Here is a 19166-nt window from a genome sequence, read left to right on the forward strand (position 1 = left end):
GTTACACAGTTCACCCTCTCCAAACAGCATTCAGATAGAACTCTTGGGCTGCTGCATTTTCAAGGGGCGCTTTTAAAAATATTAAAAAATTGAAAGAAGAATAGAACAACTGCTTAAACTTCAAAAGGTGGAAACCCTTTCCCCAAGGAGAAATTCTCTGAAAATTTCACCTTCCCCAAGCCTTTTTCTCCAGAGTTTTCATTTTCCTCCCACCCCTCCACGAAATGCCAAAAAATGGAACAATCAACACTTTCGGCCCAGCTCAACTTTTTGCAATAAACTGGGGTGGGGGTGGGGAGTGACTTAGAACAAAGCAGTCACTTACCTTGAAAGATTGATTGTTCTTCATGAACACTAACGCATGTGTAGCAGGTAACGATAACTACGATAACGCACATGGTGTACAAAAGAGCTACGTCGTAGCTCCCAAGATTAGTAGAAAGAAATAAGGTTGGGCCAAGCTGCGCTGCTATGTACTTGTAAAATAAACAATGTATAGTTGAGAGGCTACTCACACCTCTCCTGGAGTCAGTTCAAACCTCCCCTGGGGAGGCATACCCCACTGGTTAAGAAACCCTGGTTTAGGGCTTTAAAGGTCAAAAACAGCACTTTGAAATGGGCTTGGAAAGGCACAGGTAACTAGTGCAGCTGACGCAGTATAGGCATTATGTGATCAAACCACCTCACTCCCATCAATACTCGGGCGGCCACAGTCTGCACCAGCTGATGTTTCCAAACTTTCTTCAAAGGCAGCCCCATGTACAGTGCATTACAGTAGTCCAGCCTGGACATGACTAGTGCGTCAATAACTGAGGCAAGGTCTGTCCTCTCCAGATAGGATTGCAGCTGGCGTACCAGCCTAAGCTGGTAGACTGTACTTCTGGACACTGAAGCCAGTTGAGCCTCCCCAGTTCGCTCAGAGTCCAGGAGGGCTCCCAGACTATGTACTTGGTCTTTTAGGGGGAGTGCAACCCAATCTATGACCAGCTGTAAGCCTCCATCCAAAGAAGTTGGTTTCCCAACCCACAGTACCTCTGTCATGTCTGGTTTAAGTTTCGGTTTGTTTACCCTCATTCATTCCAAAACAGCTTCCAGACACTGGTTCAAGAGTTCTGTAGCCCCCCTGGGATGCACAGGTGGAAACGAGAGGTAGAGCTGAGTATCATCCACATACTGATGACACTTCAGCCCAAATCTCCTGATATCTTTGGAATTGCATACCCAAAGCTTGTTCGCAGTCCTGAGAGGACTGCAGGACCTATCCTACATTACAAGGAGTTATTTTATAAGAGTTTCTGGACACCGTACAACTCACTAGAGTCCATTAGGCTCCTGATATTTAAGGTTTCTTGCTAGTCTTCATTCTAAATGAGAGGTTGTGACAGCTGTTGAATACCAGGATATTATAAGAAGTTTTTTTATATTTGGGAGAGGGGAGCTTCTGAACCTCACTTTTGATGCAGATCCCCCAACCAAAAAATGCATGTTAACATTTTTATTATACTAGCAAAGCCATTTGGAACCAGTTCTTAGACACAATATAGCAGCTTTCTTTTAGAGACATAAGCCAGCTGCCTCAATGGCACCAGGAAAAAGGCCAACTTATCAGATACTCTCAAGGACACTATTGAGCAAAGTTAGTCCTTGTGCTCTTTGGACATTTTTCAAGGTATTGTTAAATGTAGGGTGACCATATGAAAAGGAGAACAGGGCTCCTGTATCTTTAACAGTGTCATTTTTATGCATGCAGCACCTGGTGAAATCCCCTCTTCATCACATCAGTTAAAGCTGCAGGAGCCCTGTCTTCCTTTTCATATGGTCACTTTAGTATAGCTCAGGTTATTATGACTAATGTCTTTGAGCAATATCAAATCATATTTGAACAGACCTTATCTAAACCAAAGTACCTTGCTACAGTGTTTGTACTACTATTTGCCCTAATAATATTTACCAGTGTGTAGTGGCTAAAGTGTCAGACTGGGAGTCAGGAGATCCAGATTCTAGTCCCCACTCAGCCATAGAAACTGACTGGGTGACTTGGGGCCAGTCACAGACTCTCAGCCCAACCCACCTCACAGGGTTGTTGTTGTGAGGATAAAATGGAGAGGAGGAGGATTATGTACCCCGCCTTGAGTTCCTTGGAGAAAATAAGGCAGGATATAAATGCAATAATACATAATACATAAAGCATTACCCCATCACTTGTACATACATTTAAACCTATTCCATGCTCCTGAAAGCTTTTCTTTATGCTATGCCAACAAATTCCAATAACCCTACTCTTACACATTTTCAGTAAAATTGTAAATGAAGAAAAATCCTTCAGGGGTCAGTAGCAGAGAGCAAGGTCCAGGAGGCAACTAGAAGATACTGAAGCTGAAAGAATGGCATTATTTCCAGCAGTGGCTAGGCAGACAGTGCAGGCTTTTATCCCCAGAGTCTGCCAAGCTGTCCCCAGGACTCAGCTGCAGTACAGTGGAGCTCTCTGGCCAGCACCCTACTCATGAAGTGGGCTCCACTACCCACCCACCCTCCATAGTTACCTGTAACTCCTCTGCACAGTTTAACTGTACATCCCGGCATCCTCTGTAGTGTGAACGGGCCCCTGGCAACCACTTTTTTGTGGAAAAACAAATGGCTAGGTGCCCATAGAGAAAGTCCATGGCAGCAAGAACATTGCCAGAAGTGGTGGCTGCTTTTCCCAGCAGACCCTACAGTGGCCGCTTTTTTGGGTTGTTTTTTGCTGGAATGGAATGATCTAACATGGGGAAACCTTCAGATGATACGAGAACCACAGTGGAAGCCCACTAACACCACTGCAGCTGTAGGTAGCGGTCATGAGTATTATAGCCATCAGGGTGAGGGGAGGGGGGCCGGAATGCCCACCATCACAACATGTGAAGCCATATCTGAACAGGCCCAGTAACTGTTCCAAAGTCACCCAGTGAGCATCATGACTGAGTGGGGGCTATACTAGAACTTATATCTCCCAAGCCTCAGTCCAACACTAACCACACTGGCTGTCAATTCTATTCAGGGGTGGGCAATTTTGCTTTAGCTTAGCCTCCTGTCTTTTGGCAGCAGAGTACATACAGAGGCAAATTGTGTGTGTGGAGAGGGAACCTCTCCTTGGACAGATGTTGTCATTAAAAGTTTTAATGCTGAACTTTTGTATGCCCCCAAAGTAGCAGCAATTTCCTTATGAAGGCTCCTAGGGCTGGGGCAAGGTGGGTGGAAACAGCCAAGCCCTGAGGGCAAACAGAGAACCTCTCACTGTTCTTTCTGCTATCGGGGCCCTTATGAAGGCTCCAAGGGCAGGGAGTGAGGGTCAGGCAAGGCAGGTGGAAACAGCCATGCCCTAAGGGCAAACACCGAGGCTGAGTTCATGCGACACACTAATCAAGGGTTGTTTCCCATTCTGTTCCTATTACCCCTCCCCTCAGTTGATTAGTGTGTCTTCCGAACTCAGCCTTTGTCTCCCTCCCTTCCAACACCTTATCTTTTACCTGATAGCATTGGCCTGCAGGAGAGGGAGGCCTATTGCCTATAAAGCCTTACACAGCTTGGGACCACAATACCTGATGAAACGCCTTTCCTGACATGAACCTACCTGAACACTATGTTCAACATCTAAGGTCCTCCTCCGGGAGCCTACTCTGAGGGAAGCTCAGAGGCTGGCAACAAGAGAGAGGGCCTTCTCTGTGGTGGCCCCCAACTGTGGAATAATCTCCCTGATGAGGCCTGCATGGCACTGACATTGTCATCTTTTCAGCACCAGGTCAAGACTTTTCTCTTCTCCCAGGCATTTAGCAATATGCAATAAGCTTGGGTTTGTTTTTTGGCTCATCATTTTTAAAGTTGTTATAGTGGTTTTAAATGTATGTGCATAGTGCATGTTTCTGTGGTTTTTAATTTTTGTATATTGTTTTTAAGAGTTTTTATCTTATGTGAAGTGCCCAGAGACCTTCGGCTATGGGGCGGTATACAAATGCAATAAATAAATAAATAAATAAATAAATAAATAAATAAATAAATAAATAATAGGACTGAGGAAACCATTTTGGATGGAATCAGAGCCCACTGCATTGCTACAGATACTATCCCATACTGAAAATGCACTGGGATGCATCCAATGATAGTTCTACTTAAAGAGCATACCCAATGAAATGAATGGGACAAGTTAGGTTAATGTTGGATATGAACCATTGGATACCCTCTTGACTGTATCTAGCAGTTGGTGAAACACACTCTCTACTGTACCTACCCGGACCTTAAGATCATCTACAGGGGGCCTTCTCCATGAGCCCCTGCCAAAGGAAGTGAGGCAGGTGGCTACTAGGAGGAGGGCTTTCTCCGCTGTGGCACCCCGGTTGTGGAACGAGCTCCCCAGAGAGGTCCGCTTGGCGCCTACACTGTACTGCTTTCGTCGCCAGCTGAAGACCTTTTTATTCACTCAGTATTTTAACACTTAATTTTAACTTAAATTTAAATTTTACTGTTTTAACTCTGTATTTTAATTCTATATCAACTTTGCTGTGTGGTTTTATCCTGGTTGCGCTTTTTATACTGTATTTCGTAATTGTGTTTTAAACTGTTGGGTGTTTTACTGTGGTTTTAATTTTTGTGAACCGCCCAGAGAGCTTCGGCTATTGGGCGGTATAAAAATGTAATAAATAAATAAATAAATAAATAAATAAATAAATACTGGCCACATTGTAGAATCAGCCTTCTAGTGCAGCCCACAGATGTCCCTGGAGGCTGCCTTGAATGCTCTAATTGTATTCCTGGGCAATGCAGTGTGCAGGGCAGCAATGTTTTTAATTGCACTGTCTCTAGAGACAACCAAGACATGCAATCAGGTAGCAGCCCAGGGATGCTCCAGCAAGGGCACTCTAAAAGACTATCTTGCATGCTCTGAATCTTGAGTGCAGCCAAGAGGCAGGGAAGACCCTGCCCACTTGTTGCACCAAGTACAATCCAAGGGCATGTCTACATGAAGGGTTTGCCCTGGGGTAGCTTCGCAGTAGTGGCATGTCATCTACATGCCACCATTGCAAAGCCATCCCAGGGCAAACCCCAGAAACTCCGCTTAAAAAAAGCTGGGCGCTTACCCTGACTTTTTTGGCAGCGAAGGCTTGTCACAGCTCATGGTGCCCCGATTGCTCACCAGGGGCTGGACAAGGAAGGGGGTGGACCTCAGGAGAGCCCTGTTCCCTGTGGAAAATAATAATTAAAAAAACAGGGGAGGGGGAGGAGAGGAACGGGGTTATTATCTGTATCTGCGCAGATAATAAAAATTAAAAGGGGGGGAAGGAATGGGCAGCCAGAGGAAGAAGAGGTGGTTCAGGTGCCCGGCATCCCTCTCCTCATGCTCCTGGCTGCCTCATTCTTGCCTTGTTCCTTTCCCCCTCAGCGCCGTGGGGAAAGTTCACACTTGCATTCCTTCCCATGCAGATGCCGGGAAGGAACGCAAGTGCGGAAGACAGGCGCCTCGCAGCGCCAAAGCACCAAGTAGAATCCTTTCAGCAACAAAGAGGCTGAACCCTTTCAGTTTAAAGAACAACAGGGCAGGGGGAATTGGCTCTAAAATGTCATTCCAAGCCCACTTATTCAGATCAGTTAAAGGGGAGAAGTGTTTAGGTAACAATTAGGTCAACTGTGTTCAAATTGAGCAATGTACTTTTGACAGGTAAGAGCAACATTCTTTTCAAAGTATTATCTCAAATTGCCCAGGTCTTGAGAGATCTTGCCAAGGCAATATGAAAAGGCTTATGTAAGATGTATGGCAAGTCACCAAGAAGGAGTGAAGGTATGTTCTAGTGTTTTGTTATTCCTTTGTGGCTAGCAAGTATTAATATTAACCATGCATAGCACTTCCTTGGGTGTAGACTGTGTGACAACCCCTAAACTTTGTAATGTACACAACCATTATGTGCATATTATGGATTGGAAAGACAGACAGATCTTAGATAAGCATGTATAGGATTGCCACACACACACACACGGCTTGGATACAGCCCCCCCCCTTGAATATGTAGCAGTGACAGGCATGGTCCTGTGTCTCTGACTTCTAAATCCACCATGTTCACATTAGCTAAAACATTAGAATAGATGTATAATGAATTCCCAGCTGAATTTTATATGAAAGAAAAGATAAGATGAGATAAGGGAAAAGATGACAGAGGGCAGAATTTTAGGCCTGAGAGAGAGAGAGAGAGAGAGAGAGAGAGGTCTGTGCAAGGATTGTTTGAGACAGTGATTTTGGAGTATTATGTATGGGGGAACTTATAGTGATAGGGCTATTTCAGAGTTACTTGTTTATTAGTCAACAGCTTATTATTGTAATTAATAAAGTTTTCTTGTTTATAAAATCTATACCTCCTGCTCATGGTTGTGTAAGGGGGAGGTAATAAAGGAAGACTATAAGGTTAAAGCATAAACTCTGTGTGTCCTCAGAGAGAGGACTCAGCAAGGGTTGGGCCTGAGCCTTAAAGGTCCTGGTGGCAGGGAAACCCAGTGTGTGTGAGAGAAAGCGGTTCCTGCTTGGGAGGCGAGAAAGGGAAGATGTGGGAATGCCATACTGCCATCCTCCCTCATCCCTTGTCGCCAAACTTGTACTTGACAGAAACACTATCGGTATACAGACCCTATTGACTTATGAACCTGTTGTGCAAGGGGAAGGCAAGACAAACCTATGGAAGACTAGTTCTTTACGAAGGAGCCATCAGGTGTTGCCATGCAGGCCCCTGGTTTCCCTGGTTGCCCAGTGGCAAGAGACTGCAACAGCTAGAACTAATTGAACAGAACAAAAAAGACAGTAGGATAACAGCTCTTTAAATGGCTTAAGGACTTGAGAAAGGAGGAAAAGGTGGGGCAGAAGCAAAGGCCAAGAGCCTGAGTGCTGGAGGCACAGGGAGAAGAGAAGAAAGACAGGGGTTGGGTGGGCTGGACAAAACAAAACAACCCAACCCTCAAAGAACTAAGGGAAGCAACAGCAGAGGGGACAACAAGCAACTGGAGTGGCTTGAACAAGAGTTTTAGCTGGATTACTGTTGCTCTGCAGAACGCTGAAGGATTAATTCAGCTGACTTCCTACTCCCTGGGGACTAATGGGACATGTGGACTGAGTTAGATATCCAGTCCTAATAGCTGATCTAAGCTAGATTTCCAATCCAAGCAAGCAAGGATACGCCTTCTCAAATATTAGTCTTGTGTATTGATTCAGAGGTGAAAAAGTTGAACCAGGATCTAAGATATGGGTGGGTGGAGAAAGAGACTAAAAGCTCCATCCCACGAGCGTTTTATTGGACGTTCGTTACTGGGCACTCACGGAGTTTGCTCAGGTCCCTCACATGATGTCGTCTGCCTCCTGCCCCTTCTGGCCTTCCTTTCACGACAAAATACCCCTGGTTATTTTTAAACACGGAATTGCTGCTCTCTCTCCTGCTGTGTGGAGGAGAAGCAGCGCTATTAGAACAGCGGACTCAATGGGCTCGTTGTGTACTTCCTCTTTTGAATGAGGAAATAAGTGAGGAACGAAAACACGGGCGGAGAAGCAACGCTAGGGAGCGTGTTTCCCCTGGTGTGATGGAGCTTTTAGGATTCTTCCAGATAAGGTCTTTATTGTGCAATCACTCTGCCTCATTTTCACAAAGGTTCAAGACATTGAAGCCTTCCATTTGTAACCTTTTATGTTTTCCGAGTCTTCTTCTGTCTTTTTTATTACTAGGAAAAGAAACCCTGAAGAAGAGAAAGATGGAATAGCTGCACATCACAAATCTGCAGTTTCAGCTTCACACTATTTTCTTCAAGCAAAGGTGTATTCCGTTGTCAGAATGCAGGACAATCTGAGGAATGGGAACAGGTGGAGGCTTAGAAAGATCAGGCAAAAGTTCAAATCGAAGTAAAGTCAAGGCAAGGGCAACTTTCATCTCATTCATAGCAAACTGTTGTCCAATGCAGTTCCTGAAAGGGGAAAGAGAGCTGGTTACAAAGGGCAACCTCTGCTTGGAGAATCTTTTTTCCCTTTCCCCATACTTCTTTGTTTTTTGTAACAACTTGCCTGATAAACAGATGTTGAAAGCTTGCATATTTTTGTGATGTTTGAGTTGTGCTCATAAACATATTACACTAATATGGATTTTGAACTTTGTCTTATGAGTAGGTGTTTGGCATATGATTAACGAATTTGTAGTGATTTATCCTGACCTTTGCTCATATAATGAAGAGCCCTGATCCAGCTGTTCCTCCTCTGACTGCTAACCTCTCATGCATGTAATTTCCTCCCAATTCCTTGTTGCTCTGCCTCCCCATTATTTTATATTTTTAGTGCTTTTGCAGGCACAGCTGTGAAAACCTCTCTGGCTGCTATTGGTTTAACATTCATGCGAAGAGACTGCAAGCTGAGGTAGGGGAAGGGAACACTGGGGTGATGATTCAGACAGTTTGCAGTTTGAGCTAGAAATCCAACCAAAGTCCTCAGAGTTTAGATTTCAGAGGTCCTGGGGGTGGGTTGGCATTGATTGGGTCAGGCAAGTCATTGTCAAGGGATACTTTGGAGACCTCAAAATAATATCAATGGTTAAATCTAATGTTGCATGAGTGGACTTCTGTTCACGCAATGGGACTTTCCTTTCCACACCTCCCTCTCCAGCCCTTCACGTGTCCCAAATCTACTCCAGAGAGTCCCCTTCAGAGGAGATATGGGGGCACACAAGGAGCTGCAAAGGAGAAGGGAAACTTCTTCCACCAGCTAGCAGATAGACAGCATTGGATACAACCCAAGGTACTTAAATCTCTCCCTAATTATTGTCTACAGCAAGGTTGTTGAACCTCTTTCAGCTTGAGTGTTAAATACCATTTCAGAGATGCTCTTGGGGAGATTGCATTCTAGTAGTGGGCAAAACCCAAAGCTAAAAAGGCTGCAGCCAAAATATTTTTTTAAAAAATCCCAGCATACTTTAGCTTAGAATTCTTACTGCCAGTAATTAAGCCTTAGTAGAAGCAGTTCAGCCTTTTAGGATTGGGTGGGGAGGGGGGAACAGCACAGAAGATGGAAAACTACAAAAGAAGAAACACCCCACACTTCTGGAGCTCATAATAACTTTGGCAAAGCTTTAGGTTCAGTGCAAGATCATTTCACTCATGCTCAGGTCTTAGGAGAACTTGAATAGGAGACCTGACTTCATCTACCAAAGAAACCTGCCCATAAACATCAGCTGTGTACACTTTGTTTTGTCACAATTAGACTTGGCAAAGCACAGACAACAATATCTCATATCTAGGCAAAGAGATTCTGCATTAATCTGTTCTAATTTCTATATATATTATGTAAACTTCACCTTGGCCCAGCAGCGAAAGGCAGGAAGGCATGAGAATTTCTGTTGGATATGTTCTCAGGAGTAAACCTTTGAGGGTCAAACACCTAAAACAAAAAGATTCTTTTAAATTATTTTTAAGAAACCTGTTTGGTCTCTGTCAATTGGTTCTGAGATCTCTCTCAGATGCCATAAAAATTGCAAAGTACCCAAATCATTTATCACTTTTCTTAATCTATGAAATGTATAGGAAGGTACCTTGTACAGAATAGGGTCATTGGTCAATCTAACCCAGTGGTTCCCAAACTTTTTCAGGTCACTGCCCCCTTGGTTCCACAAACTCATGCCCAGCACCCCCTACCCTACACTATAAAAATCATTATTCAGAATAGTGGTTTTCAACGACCCACCAAGGAAGATAATAACAATAAAATTCAAAACAGTAACAATTAATTGAATACTTTATTCAAAATCTAATTGGTGTGCCCTGCCATGCTGGCTGCAAACAGGCGTTCACTCTCTTTTCCCTCCCTCCCTCGGCAAGCCTGGGGCAGGTGCTTCCCATTTAGAGGGGATTCTAGGAGTTGAAGGACTTTTTTCTGTCTAAACATGAATAAAATTGTGCCTTTAACTTACCATGTCACACTAGCATGAATTTCCTTCTTCAGTGGAACACACTTACTTAGGAGTAAGCACCATTTTGTTATAGGAAAGGATAACGTATTTTAATTAAAATTTTAAAATAATTATCTGCCTCCTGGTACAGAGTTTTCCTATGGAAAATCTGGCTGGGACTGAAGTAGAGGGGCACTAATTTTACTGTACTTATTGTCTTTAAATATGGTTAAATATCCCACAGTTACCTTGCAATTCTATTTCTACAATTCATTTTCTCCTGTCTTTTCTTCACCCTCTCTTCGTTTTCAGGCTGAATCCTATGCACATTTACCTCAGAGTAACTTCTATTGATCTCAGTGGGGCTTACTTCTGAGTAGACATACTTAGGATTGTGTTGCAGCTCTGTTTTTATGGTGACACAAGATACACACATACCATGTTTACCAAAAGAACGCTTGAAAAAAGGGGGTTGGACACCCTGAAATAAGCAAGGGCAGATAGGAATTGTTTCAGCAAGCATTCTGGAAAAAGGTGCTGCTGAATCTTCTTTAGCCAGGAAGGACCTGGGGAATTGCAATTCTCTCACCCTCCCCCTTTTCTTTTCTCTCCCAATCCCGTTGTAGTCCAGATTTTTGGGGGTTGGTGGGAGCACACACATGGACACACAGCAACTCTCTCTCTCTCCAACCCCCCTCCCCCCAAGCCTCACAATAGCTGCCGGGCTGATTAGGACAGGAGGGCAGCAGCTCAGAGAGGAGATGGCCCCAATCTGCAACTCCTGACGGGGGAAGGGAGCCTGGTGATACCTTGCAGCTGCTCTGCCGCCCGCCGTCCTCCACATGCACCTTCCTCTCCGCCACATGGCTGCTGCTCCCACCTTGTGCAGCAACTATCGCGAGAGGTCTGCCAGGGCAGCTTGTAGGAGGGAGCAGCTCTGGCCAAGGGAGCGAGCAGGCAGGTGGCAGTGGCTCCAGCGGGAAAGAAGCCCTGGGCCCTCCTAGGCAGGAGAAGAGTGGGCAGTGCAACTGAATTCGCCGCCGTTTCCTGCTCTGCTGCCTCCTGTGGGCGCTTCCCCCACCCCCTACTTCTGGTGGGGCCGCTGTGGGCTTGAGATAGGAGGAGAGAGCGGCTGCGTGAGTGAGAAAGTCCTTCCTGAGCAGGAGCAGTGTGGGGAGAGCAGCTGAATTTGCCGCTGTTTCCTGCTCGGTCCCTGGGTTTTAGGACCTTCTGGAGAGACCACCTCGAGCACCCCCCTGCTGCCCCTTTGCCTGTTAGCGCCCCCTGCCAGTGCCCCCCTGCCGTCCCTTTGCCTCTTAACACCCCCCTATGCAATCCCACCGCCCCCAAGGGGGCAATACCGCCCACTTTGGGAACCACTGATCTAACCCAATATTGTCAACACTGACCTATCCTTTCCCTACAGATGTGTTGGACTACCTTTCATTCAAACCAGGCTGCTGGCTGAGTGCAATGGGATTTGTAGCCCAAAACATCTGGAGTATACCAGCTTGGGGTAGGCTGGTGTACAAAAGCTCCCCAGAGTTTCAGACAGGAATCTTTTCTAGCCCTTCCTGGAGATGCATCTGCTCTATCACTGAGCTGTGGTTGTTCCCCAAATTTTGAAAATATATGTCATGTGACTGTCATTGCAGGCAGTAATGCAGACTTGAATTTCTTAACTAAAGCTCCCTCAGCCCACGGCATGCTTTGACAAAAATCTGAACAAGGTTTGGCAGTGATGACATTTCAAGCTTCCGTTTTAACTTTTATGAGTGGTCTTTGCAGTATTCCTAAGTACCATCTAGATTTGTGAAGGCAGCAGGTTTTGAAGGCAGCACACAGAAAAGTCTCACAGCAGTGTGCATTAAAAACCAGCAATGACTCTGCCCTAGCAAACTGAAGGAGCATTGTTGCTTTGTAGGAAAGTAGTTAGGAGGTTAAAATACCATACCTCTGGATCATTCCATATGCTGGGGTTCCTGTGGATGAGATGAATGCTTACTGCAACCCAAGAGCCTGAGAAGCAATCAATGTGGAAAAGGAGTCAAGTTGTGTTGCATGCCCTAGTATGTCAGCAACAACTATCATACATGCAGTCTTTGAGGTTTTACGCCTGATGATTGAAGGAGATTGAGTAGCTAAGGCTGCAATCCTGTACATAATTACTTGGGAGTAAGCCCCAATAAACACAGTAATTTCCAAATACACATGCAAAGGATTGCACTGTAAGGTAGGTTTGAGATATTCAAGTTCACAGTTTCCTGACCCTGAATATTTGAATGTGTCCCAGTCCTTCTAGCTCCAGCTGTGAGCTTCAGGTTGTTTTCAGGGTTACCAAGGAGACGGAAGTAGTAGCCAGACTTAAGGTTTCCTTACAAGGAGACAATCTTTACTGGAGTAATTTTCACCACACACAGGCATATTCCAATAAAGTGGACCACACTGTGAAAGCAGACTCCCACCCCTGGGCACAAGAACCATTATAGCATAACTGAACTTGGTATTGCTGCCAAGTTATGAGAGTGATTAATCATACATGGGGATTAATAACAAAACAGCTCTTCTCATCATAAGACTCTATAGCATGAGGTTACATGTTGTGATAAACAAGGCACAACTTGGCAGTTCTTTGGCATGGGCAAGACCCACTAATTGGGTTTCTAAGGGTGTTACGGCCAGCTTTCCAACTGAACCACCTTGGAATGCTAGTTCGTTAGAGCCTCCAGATAAGGCACCTGAGGTTCTCATGAGATCGCTTCTGTTTGTGCTCTTGACCCATCTTTCCTATAACACAAAGGAATGTTGCTGACTGGTACAGAAGGAAAATAATGGTTTGCTAGCTTAGAAGCAGCCGTTCACCCAGAAGCCCTTGTGGGCAGCCATGGCTTGCAAGCCTCCAGACCATTACACCCCACCAATCACAACATTCCTGAATTCACTGAGGATAATTTTTCAATTGCTAAAGGGCTTTTGCTGTGACCGATGAGTTACTTATTCTGCAATAGACTTGTATAAAGCAAAAACATAAGATGAGCCCTGCTTGATCAGATGAAAGACCAAGTCCAGATCTACACTAAGCAGGATATAACATTTTGAAAGCAGTTTGAAAACGGTATACGGAATGTGCCATGGGCTCCAACACTTCAATATCGCTATAAAGCAGTAGTGTAGATCCTGCCCTATTTAGTCAGCCATTCTGCTCCCACTGTGGCCTACCAGATGCACCAATGGGAAGCCCACAACCAGGACATGAGTGGATAGCACCCTCCCACATGTGTTCTCCAGCAACTTGCATTGAGAGGCACACTGCCTCTAATACTGGAGGTAATATATAGCCATCATGACTAGTAGCCAGCCATTGATAGCCAGACCAAACAGGAAATGTATCCCAACCCCAAAACAAGTAGCAATGAAACAATTGGAATGGGTAAACTGGTGAACATGAATAATATCCAAAAAGACTGATAATATAACTTTTATCTAGATAGGTTACAAACATACAGTCATTAAGCATTAGAAAAGAGCAAAATCAACGTGTACGATCAAATCATCCAGTACCACAAATAATTAAATGTGTTTTGACCATAGGAAATTGACAAATATGTAAAAGGGTATACAGAAAAACTTGCACACACACACACAAACACACCAATCCAAGCTTCTCACACCTATTGACAATATAGAATATTGCTATGTCTCCACCTGCAATTATAAAAATAAATTTGTTTTTTTAAAACTGCTTCCTAAATCTCACTGAATTTTCCATTGAATATCTAAGTAGTTCTAAAAAATGGAACGAGGTGCTTGAGTGAATATGTGTCCTACCATCTTTTGCTGAATCTTCGCCCTCCTTGGCTTATAACACCATGCCAGGGGACAGATGACTGGCTGGCTAATGAATGCCTCCTTGTAAATAGGATGATCTTGGCCATCTTGAAAGAGACAGGCATGAGACTATGCCTAAAGAAGGCTTCCCTAGAAATTGTTTGAACCATGGACTAATCATAAATCTTTCCTTTTTGGGAAAGTGGGTTGTAAACTGCTTATATGGATCCGTTTCGACCTGGTTTTGGCTCCTCAAATGCCTAAAGCATCTTCCTCCACAGCATGGCTTTCAGGTAGTCAGATCAACTGCACCTAGCCTGCTAATAAAGGCCAAGCAATGTGGGCAAGATTTGACAATGTCCCCCCTCTCAGGCAGAAAAAACACAGCGAGTTTCCATCCGTCGGCAGCAACTTGCTCTCACAGCGGACGCACTTTCTAAATGGCACCTTGAGGACCACATGCACACTGGGATGATGGGGGAAGGGTTCCCACCAAACCTTAGCTATAGAGGCCGACGAGACCACATCACGCCAGTCCTTTTCCAGCTTCATTGGCTGCCAGTCCAGGTCCGGGCCCGATTCAAAGTGCTGGTATTAACATTTAAAGCCCTAAACGGCTTGGGACCAGGCTATCTGAAGGAACGCCTCCTCCCATATGTACCTACCCGGACCCTAAGGTCATCCTCAGGGGTCCTTCTCCGTGAGCCCCTGCCAAAGGAAGTGAGGCAGGTGGCTACCAGGAGGAGGGCCTTCTCTTCTGTGGCATCCTGGCTGTGAAATGAGCTCCCTAAGGAGGTTCGCTTGGCACCTACATTATATGCTTTTAGACACCAGGTGAAGACCTTTTTATTCTCCCAGCACTTTAACAGTCTATAAATACATTTTAACTTGGTGTTTTAAATTTGTAATTTTGCATTGCTGCTGTTTTTATCTGGTTGAGCTTTTATATTGTATTTTATATTATGGGTTTTATACTGTTGTTTTATACTTTGAATGTTTTTAATTTTTGTGAACCGCCCAGAGAGTGCCGGCTATTGGGCGGTGTAGAAATGTAATAAATAAATAAATAAATAAATAAATAAATAAATAGAAGTTTCCCAGGTGCAGAGCCCATATTGTGATGCACAGAGACCATGAAGAATAACTGTCTTCGACTGCAATCTTATACATACTTATCTGGGAGTAAGTTCTATTGAACTAAATAGGACTTATATCTGTGTAGCCACCCTGAAAGATTACGTGGAATGATGACTGGGAGAGTGCAGCCCTATCAATTCTCCTAGACCTGTGTTGTTTAGTTTCTCTCTTTTCATATGTATGAAGGTTGTATAAGCAATAAAATATTTCTTTAAAAGAAATTCTAGATCACTCAATAGCTCTTAAGTTCCATTGATCACAGAATCCTTCTGGACTGGCTGTCTGGATTAGGAATCTGGAAAATTGTGTTTAGATGATTCTCAGTTTACCTGGGGACTCTATTCCAGAAGGTGGTGCAGGAAGACCACTGCTTGGCCTCTTGGCATTTATGCTATGGGATCCGAAATAGTTCTATCTTGGTTAGCCTGACAGAACCTATGTCAGTAGAAGGGTAAGGACAGAACAACTCTACTAATTGTGCAGGACCTCTCAATGGCCTGCAATACCATCAATCATGGTATTCTTCTAGATAAGCTGTCTTCCCAGTAGAAATAATGTGCATGACATTAGTTTCCCACCAGGAATTCTGGGGCTCACAGTCCCAGGCCTTAGCTAGACCCTAGTTAAATGGCCATTTAACATCTGCCTTAATTATTGACCCTTTGATCGCCATTTAGGGTTAAATCACACCATCACGAGTTAGCAGAGTACTATAAAATCAATCAGTATGTTCCTTAATGGACCAGGGCTTGCTCACACAACCCAGATAATTTGTTAGTTCTGATATCAGGTCACACAACAAACGCTGAGGCTTTTTAATCAAGCAAACTGTGTTTGCAGTTTTGCAGCTTGTCCTTTCTTCTTTTTTCTTATTACAGGTTGGTCAAAATATGTATATGTAACTGGTATTTCTAATCTTGTCGCCAGATTTTCTTGTATAACTATTTAAATTTCCTCAGTTTACTTCATGTTATGGTCTTAACAGCTAATGAAGCAGTTTAAAAGAAGGACTAGAATGTATTACATGTTTGAAAAAGAGTAGTTTATGATTTTCAATTTGTTGTGTATTACTTGTTTCTTAAATATAGTTTTTAGATAAATGACAGTAGATAACTAGTTTTTATCAAGTTTTTTTAGTTAAGAATCTGCTCAGTAGGATCCAAGATTGATAGATATGCATAATATTGTAGCTACTAGAACAAAAAATTATAATATCACAGATATCCAAATTTCAATTATATTTGAATGGGTGTTGTTCTTGTTCTTTATTTTTTATATTAAATAATGGGTTTGTAATCTATTTGTTTTAGCTCCTGAGGAAGGATTCCTCTGAATCCGAAACGTCGAGCATTTTCACATCATTACAAAAATAAAAAGTTCATTGTTTATCTATACACGGCACCAGAGCTCATCTCTCTTTTTTCTACCTTCCTACTGGTGCCAATTCCCTTCATCTACCAGTGCTGATAGCCCCAGGCCTTAGCTAGACCCTAGTGGTCTAGCGCGACGGAGGGGTGAAGATCCCGCAATATTTTTATTGCGAGATCTTCCCCTCTGTTCACACGTGGCGTGGGACAACCTCAGAGGGAGAAGTGTTGTGCCGGCCATTTTGTTTTGTTTTTTAAGGAAGAAGATGCGTACGAGCGCTCCTGCACAAAAGGTAAGAGTGTATATATATATATATATATATATATATATATACACACACGTTCCACAGAGACCGCGGAAAAAGTGGGCCTAAAGTGTAGGGCAAGATCCCAGGATCCCCTGTGCGACATGTTGATGCAAAGGGATGATCCCGGGGATTGCCCCGGGATTTCGCCCCGTCTAGCTAAGGCCCCAGTCTAATCTCCAGTGGAGGGTGTGTGGATGCTCCACTGACATCTGGGAAAGAGCCACCACTTTGTCCACTCTTTTCTGTGCACCAAGGTAAGTCATTGGACCTTCAGGCCAGGGAAGGGGGAGGTGCAGGCAATGCACATAGGACTGAAGCAAGCAGGGCCCTGACTGCCCTGCTCACATTGTTTTGTAGGCAGTTTGTTTTAATTCTTTTTAATAAGCTACCCTGCATATTGTAGAACTGAACAGGAATAGACAGTTATTTTAAAATAAACAATAAATTAATTGACCTACTTAAAACCAAGACAGAGTCTTTCACACAGGTGTGAGTTCTAACAACGATGATGAGTTGCATCTATTTTTCTAGGAACAAATTCTGGCTATGAGGGTAGAAAAAAATGAAGCAAACCTTCAGGTAAAGTCCGTCCGTCAAAAAACGTAATAGGTTTGCTGAGCTGTCGGGCCACTCCTGGTACTGGAGAATAAAGACGGAGGCTCTCTTTAATGCATAATGTGCAGTAGGTCATCTTGCTGAGATCATCCCTGGAAAAGATCAAAGGTAGAGTCAATAAACAGGTTCAAATTTCCACACAGTCAGCCCAGATCATGTGTTGGGTGTATGTATTTCAGGCAGGCTACAATGCCAGTAGCTGTTATGCCAGTGCTTGCACAAGTATAATGTTGTTGAGGTTCTACACTCCCCAAAAAGCAAGAGCACAATTACTGCAGTAGAATGAAAACAACCCCACCGATCACAACATCACTCTCAGACATAACCCATTTATGGAAGTCACGAATCAAAACGTAATTATGGCAGAAAAAGGTTATCATAAAACCAATTCATTCTTTCTCCAAGGCACCGGAAACAAGTAAACTGCCAAATAAACAACACCCGTCTCCCAATGCAGTGCTTCTTGATTTCTTGTAGGTACGGGTGCTAGACATTATCTACTTGGATTTCTAAAAATTTGTGAAACGCTCTGTCATATAAACCTAGCAGTCAAGGGAAAAGAGGCCAGATCGTTTTATGGATGATCAACCAATTAAAGAACAGAAATTATCTATTAACCCCAGTATCAGAGCCAATATGCCTTTTATACCAGTTTCTGGGAACACTGGTAGAAGAAGGTGACTCGTGTCCTCTTGTGGCTTCCCATAGGCACTTGGTTGCCCACTGTGAGAACAGACTACTGGACAAGAACAGGATGCAGAATGTATATCCATAGAATGCTATAAGCCGTTAGTGTGATCCAGCACAGCTCTTCCCGTCTTCATATTAGAAAGCAACAGCTCTCAGAATTCTAGGATTTAACAAATGGTTCTCAAATAGTCTTACAACTGAAAATTGAGCAAAGGGTGGGGCAGGAGGAGGAAGAGGATTTGTTCCTTTGTTTATCCCCCTTCCTCACCCCCCACATTCACACATGGTTATTGGCAGGTGGTATTGTGGTGAGCAGTGCAAGCAAAGCAGTGGAAACTGAAAAAGGCCAGCAGTACGCAATGTTAGTGGAGACCCTGCTGCTTTGAAATTATGGATCAGCCAACTATTCAGGCAATCTCTGACACTGAGGCATGCCCTGGAGGCCTAAGATGGGCTGCTGGGTGTCTCTTGCCAGAATAGTGTTTCCTTGGGCACATCCTTGGAAAATGCAAGGTTCCCCCTAAATTCACAGTATGATAGAGAAATTATCCAATAAGCATGAAACCTCACCATTGAATGGTACCACGGTCCCCCAAAATAGCTTTAATCTCTTCCCTGCATCTCTGCTGATGCTCTTTGTTCTGTGCAAGGCAATATAGCAGCCAGGAGATCCCACTGGCTGTGGTATCATGACCTTCAAACATGAAAGTGTCCACCTCAGCACGCAAATCTTCATCAGACAGACCAATGCCATTTTCATCCTAAACACAGATAAACTTCACTAAGCGGTAGGATTTTACCCAGGAACCCACTGTTTCTGTGGCCTGATTCACATGATCAAAACAGCCCACCATGGACTGTTTAAGCCACAGTGAGCCATGGTGCATGCCAGCCAACATTTTGAACATGCAACCCCTGCTTGGGAGCTGTTGTGTCATCCAAACCCACCCACCATGGCTTATGCAAGGGTATGTGAGGGTTGCTTAACCATCCATCCCCGGGAAAATTTTGGAGCAGATTATAAAGAAGTCAATCTGTAAGCACCTTGAAAACAATGCAATGATTACTAGAAGCCAACATGGATTTGTCAGGAACAAATCCTGTCAGACTAATTTAATCTCATTTTTTGATCGGGTAACCTCCCTTGTGGACTGTGGGAATGCTGTGGACGTCATATATCTTGACTTCAGCAAAGCTTTTGACAAAGTGTCCCATGATATTCAGATTAACAAACTAGCTAAAAGTGGGCTAGATGGAACAGAATCGGACTCAAAGAGTGCTTAACAACG

At 43.9% G+C, this 19166-nt stretch overlaps 1 protein-coding gene across 1 annotated transcript in view; it reads right to left on the reverse strand.

Moving 5' to 3' along the window:
• Positions 1–7610: 7610 nt before the first annotated feature.
• LOC134407443 (cytochrome P450 4B1-like) overlaps positions 7611–19166 on the reverse strand; it is a 32705-nt gene continuing 21149 nt past the window's right edge. Inside the window, exons 8-12 of the mRNA XM_063139227.1 lie at positions 18448–18638; positions 17146–17279; positions 11887–11951; positions 9342–9424; positions 7611–7965 (exon numbers count right to left, since the gene is read on the reverse strand). Coding sequence (XP_062995297.1) covers positions 7794–7965; positions 9342–9424; positions 11887–11951; positions 17146–17279; positions 18448–18638 — 645 coding nt within the window. The 3' untranslated portion in view covers positions 7611–7793. The remainder of the gene's footprint in view (positions 7966–9341; positions 9425–11886; positions 11952–17145; positions 17280–18447; positions 18639–19166) is intronic.

Source organism: Elgaria multicarinata, chromosome 1, assembly GCF_023053635.1.
Source record: "Elgaria multicarinata webbii isolate HBS135686 ecotype San Diego chromosome 1, rElgMul1.1.pri, whole genome shotgun sequence".
Lineage (NCBI taxonomy): Eukaryota > Metazoa > Chordata > Lepidosauria > Squamata > Anguidae > Elgaria > Elgaria multicarinata.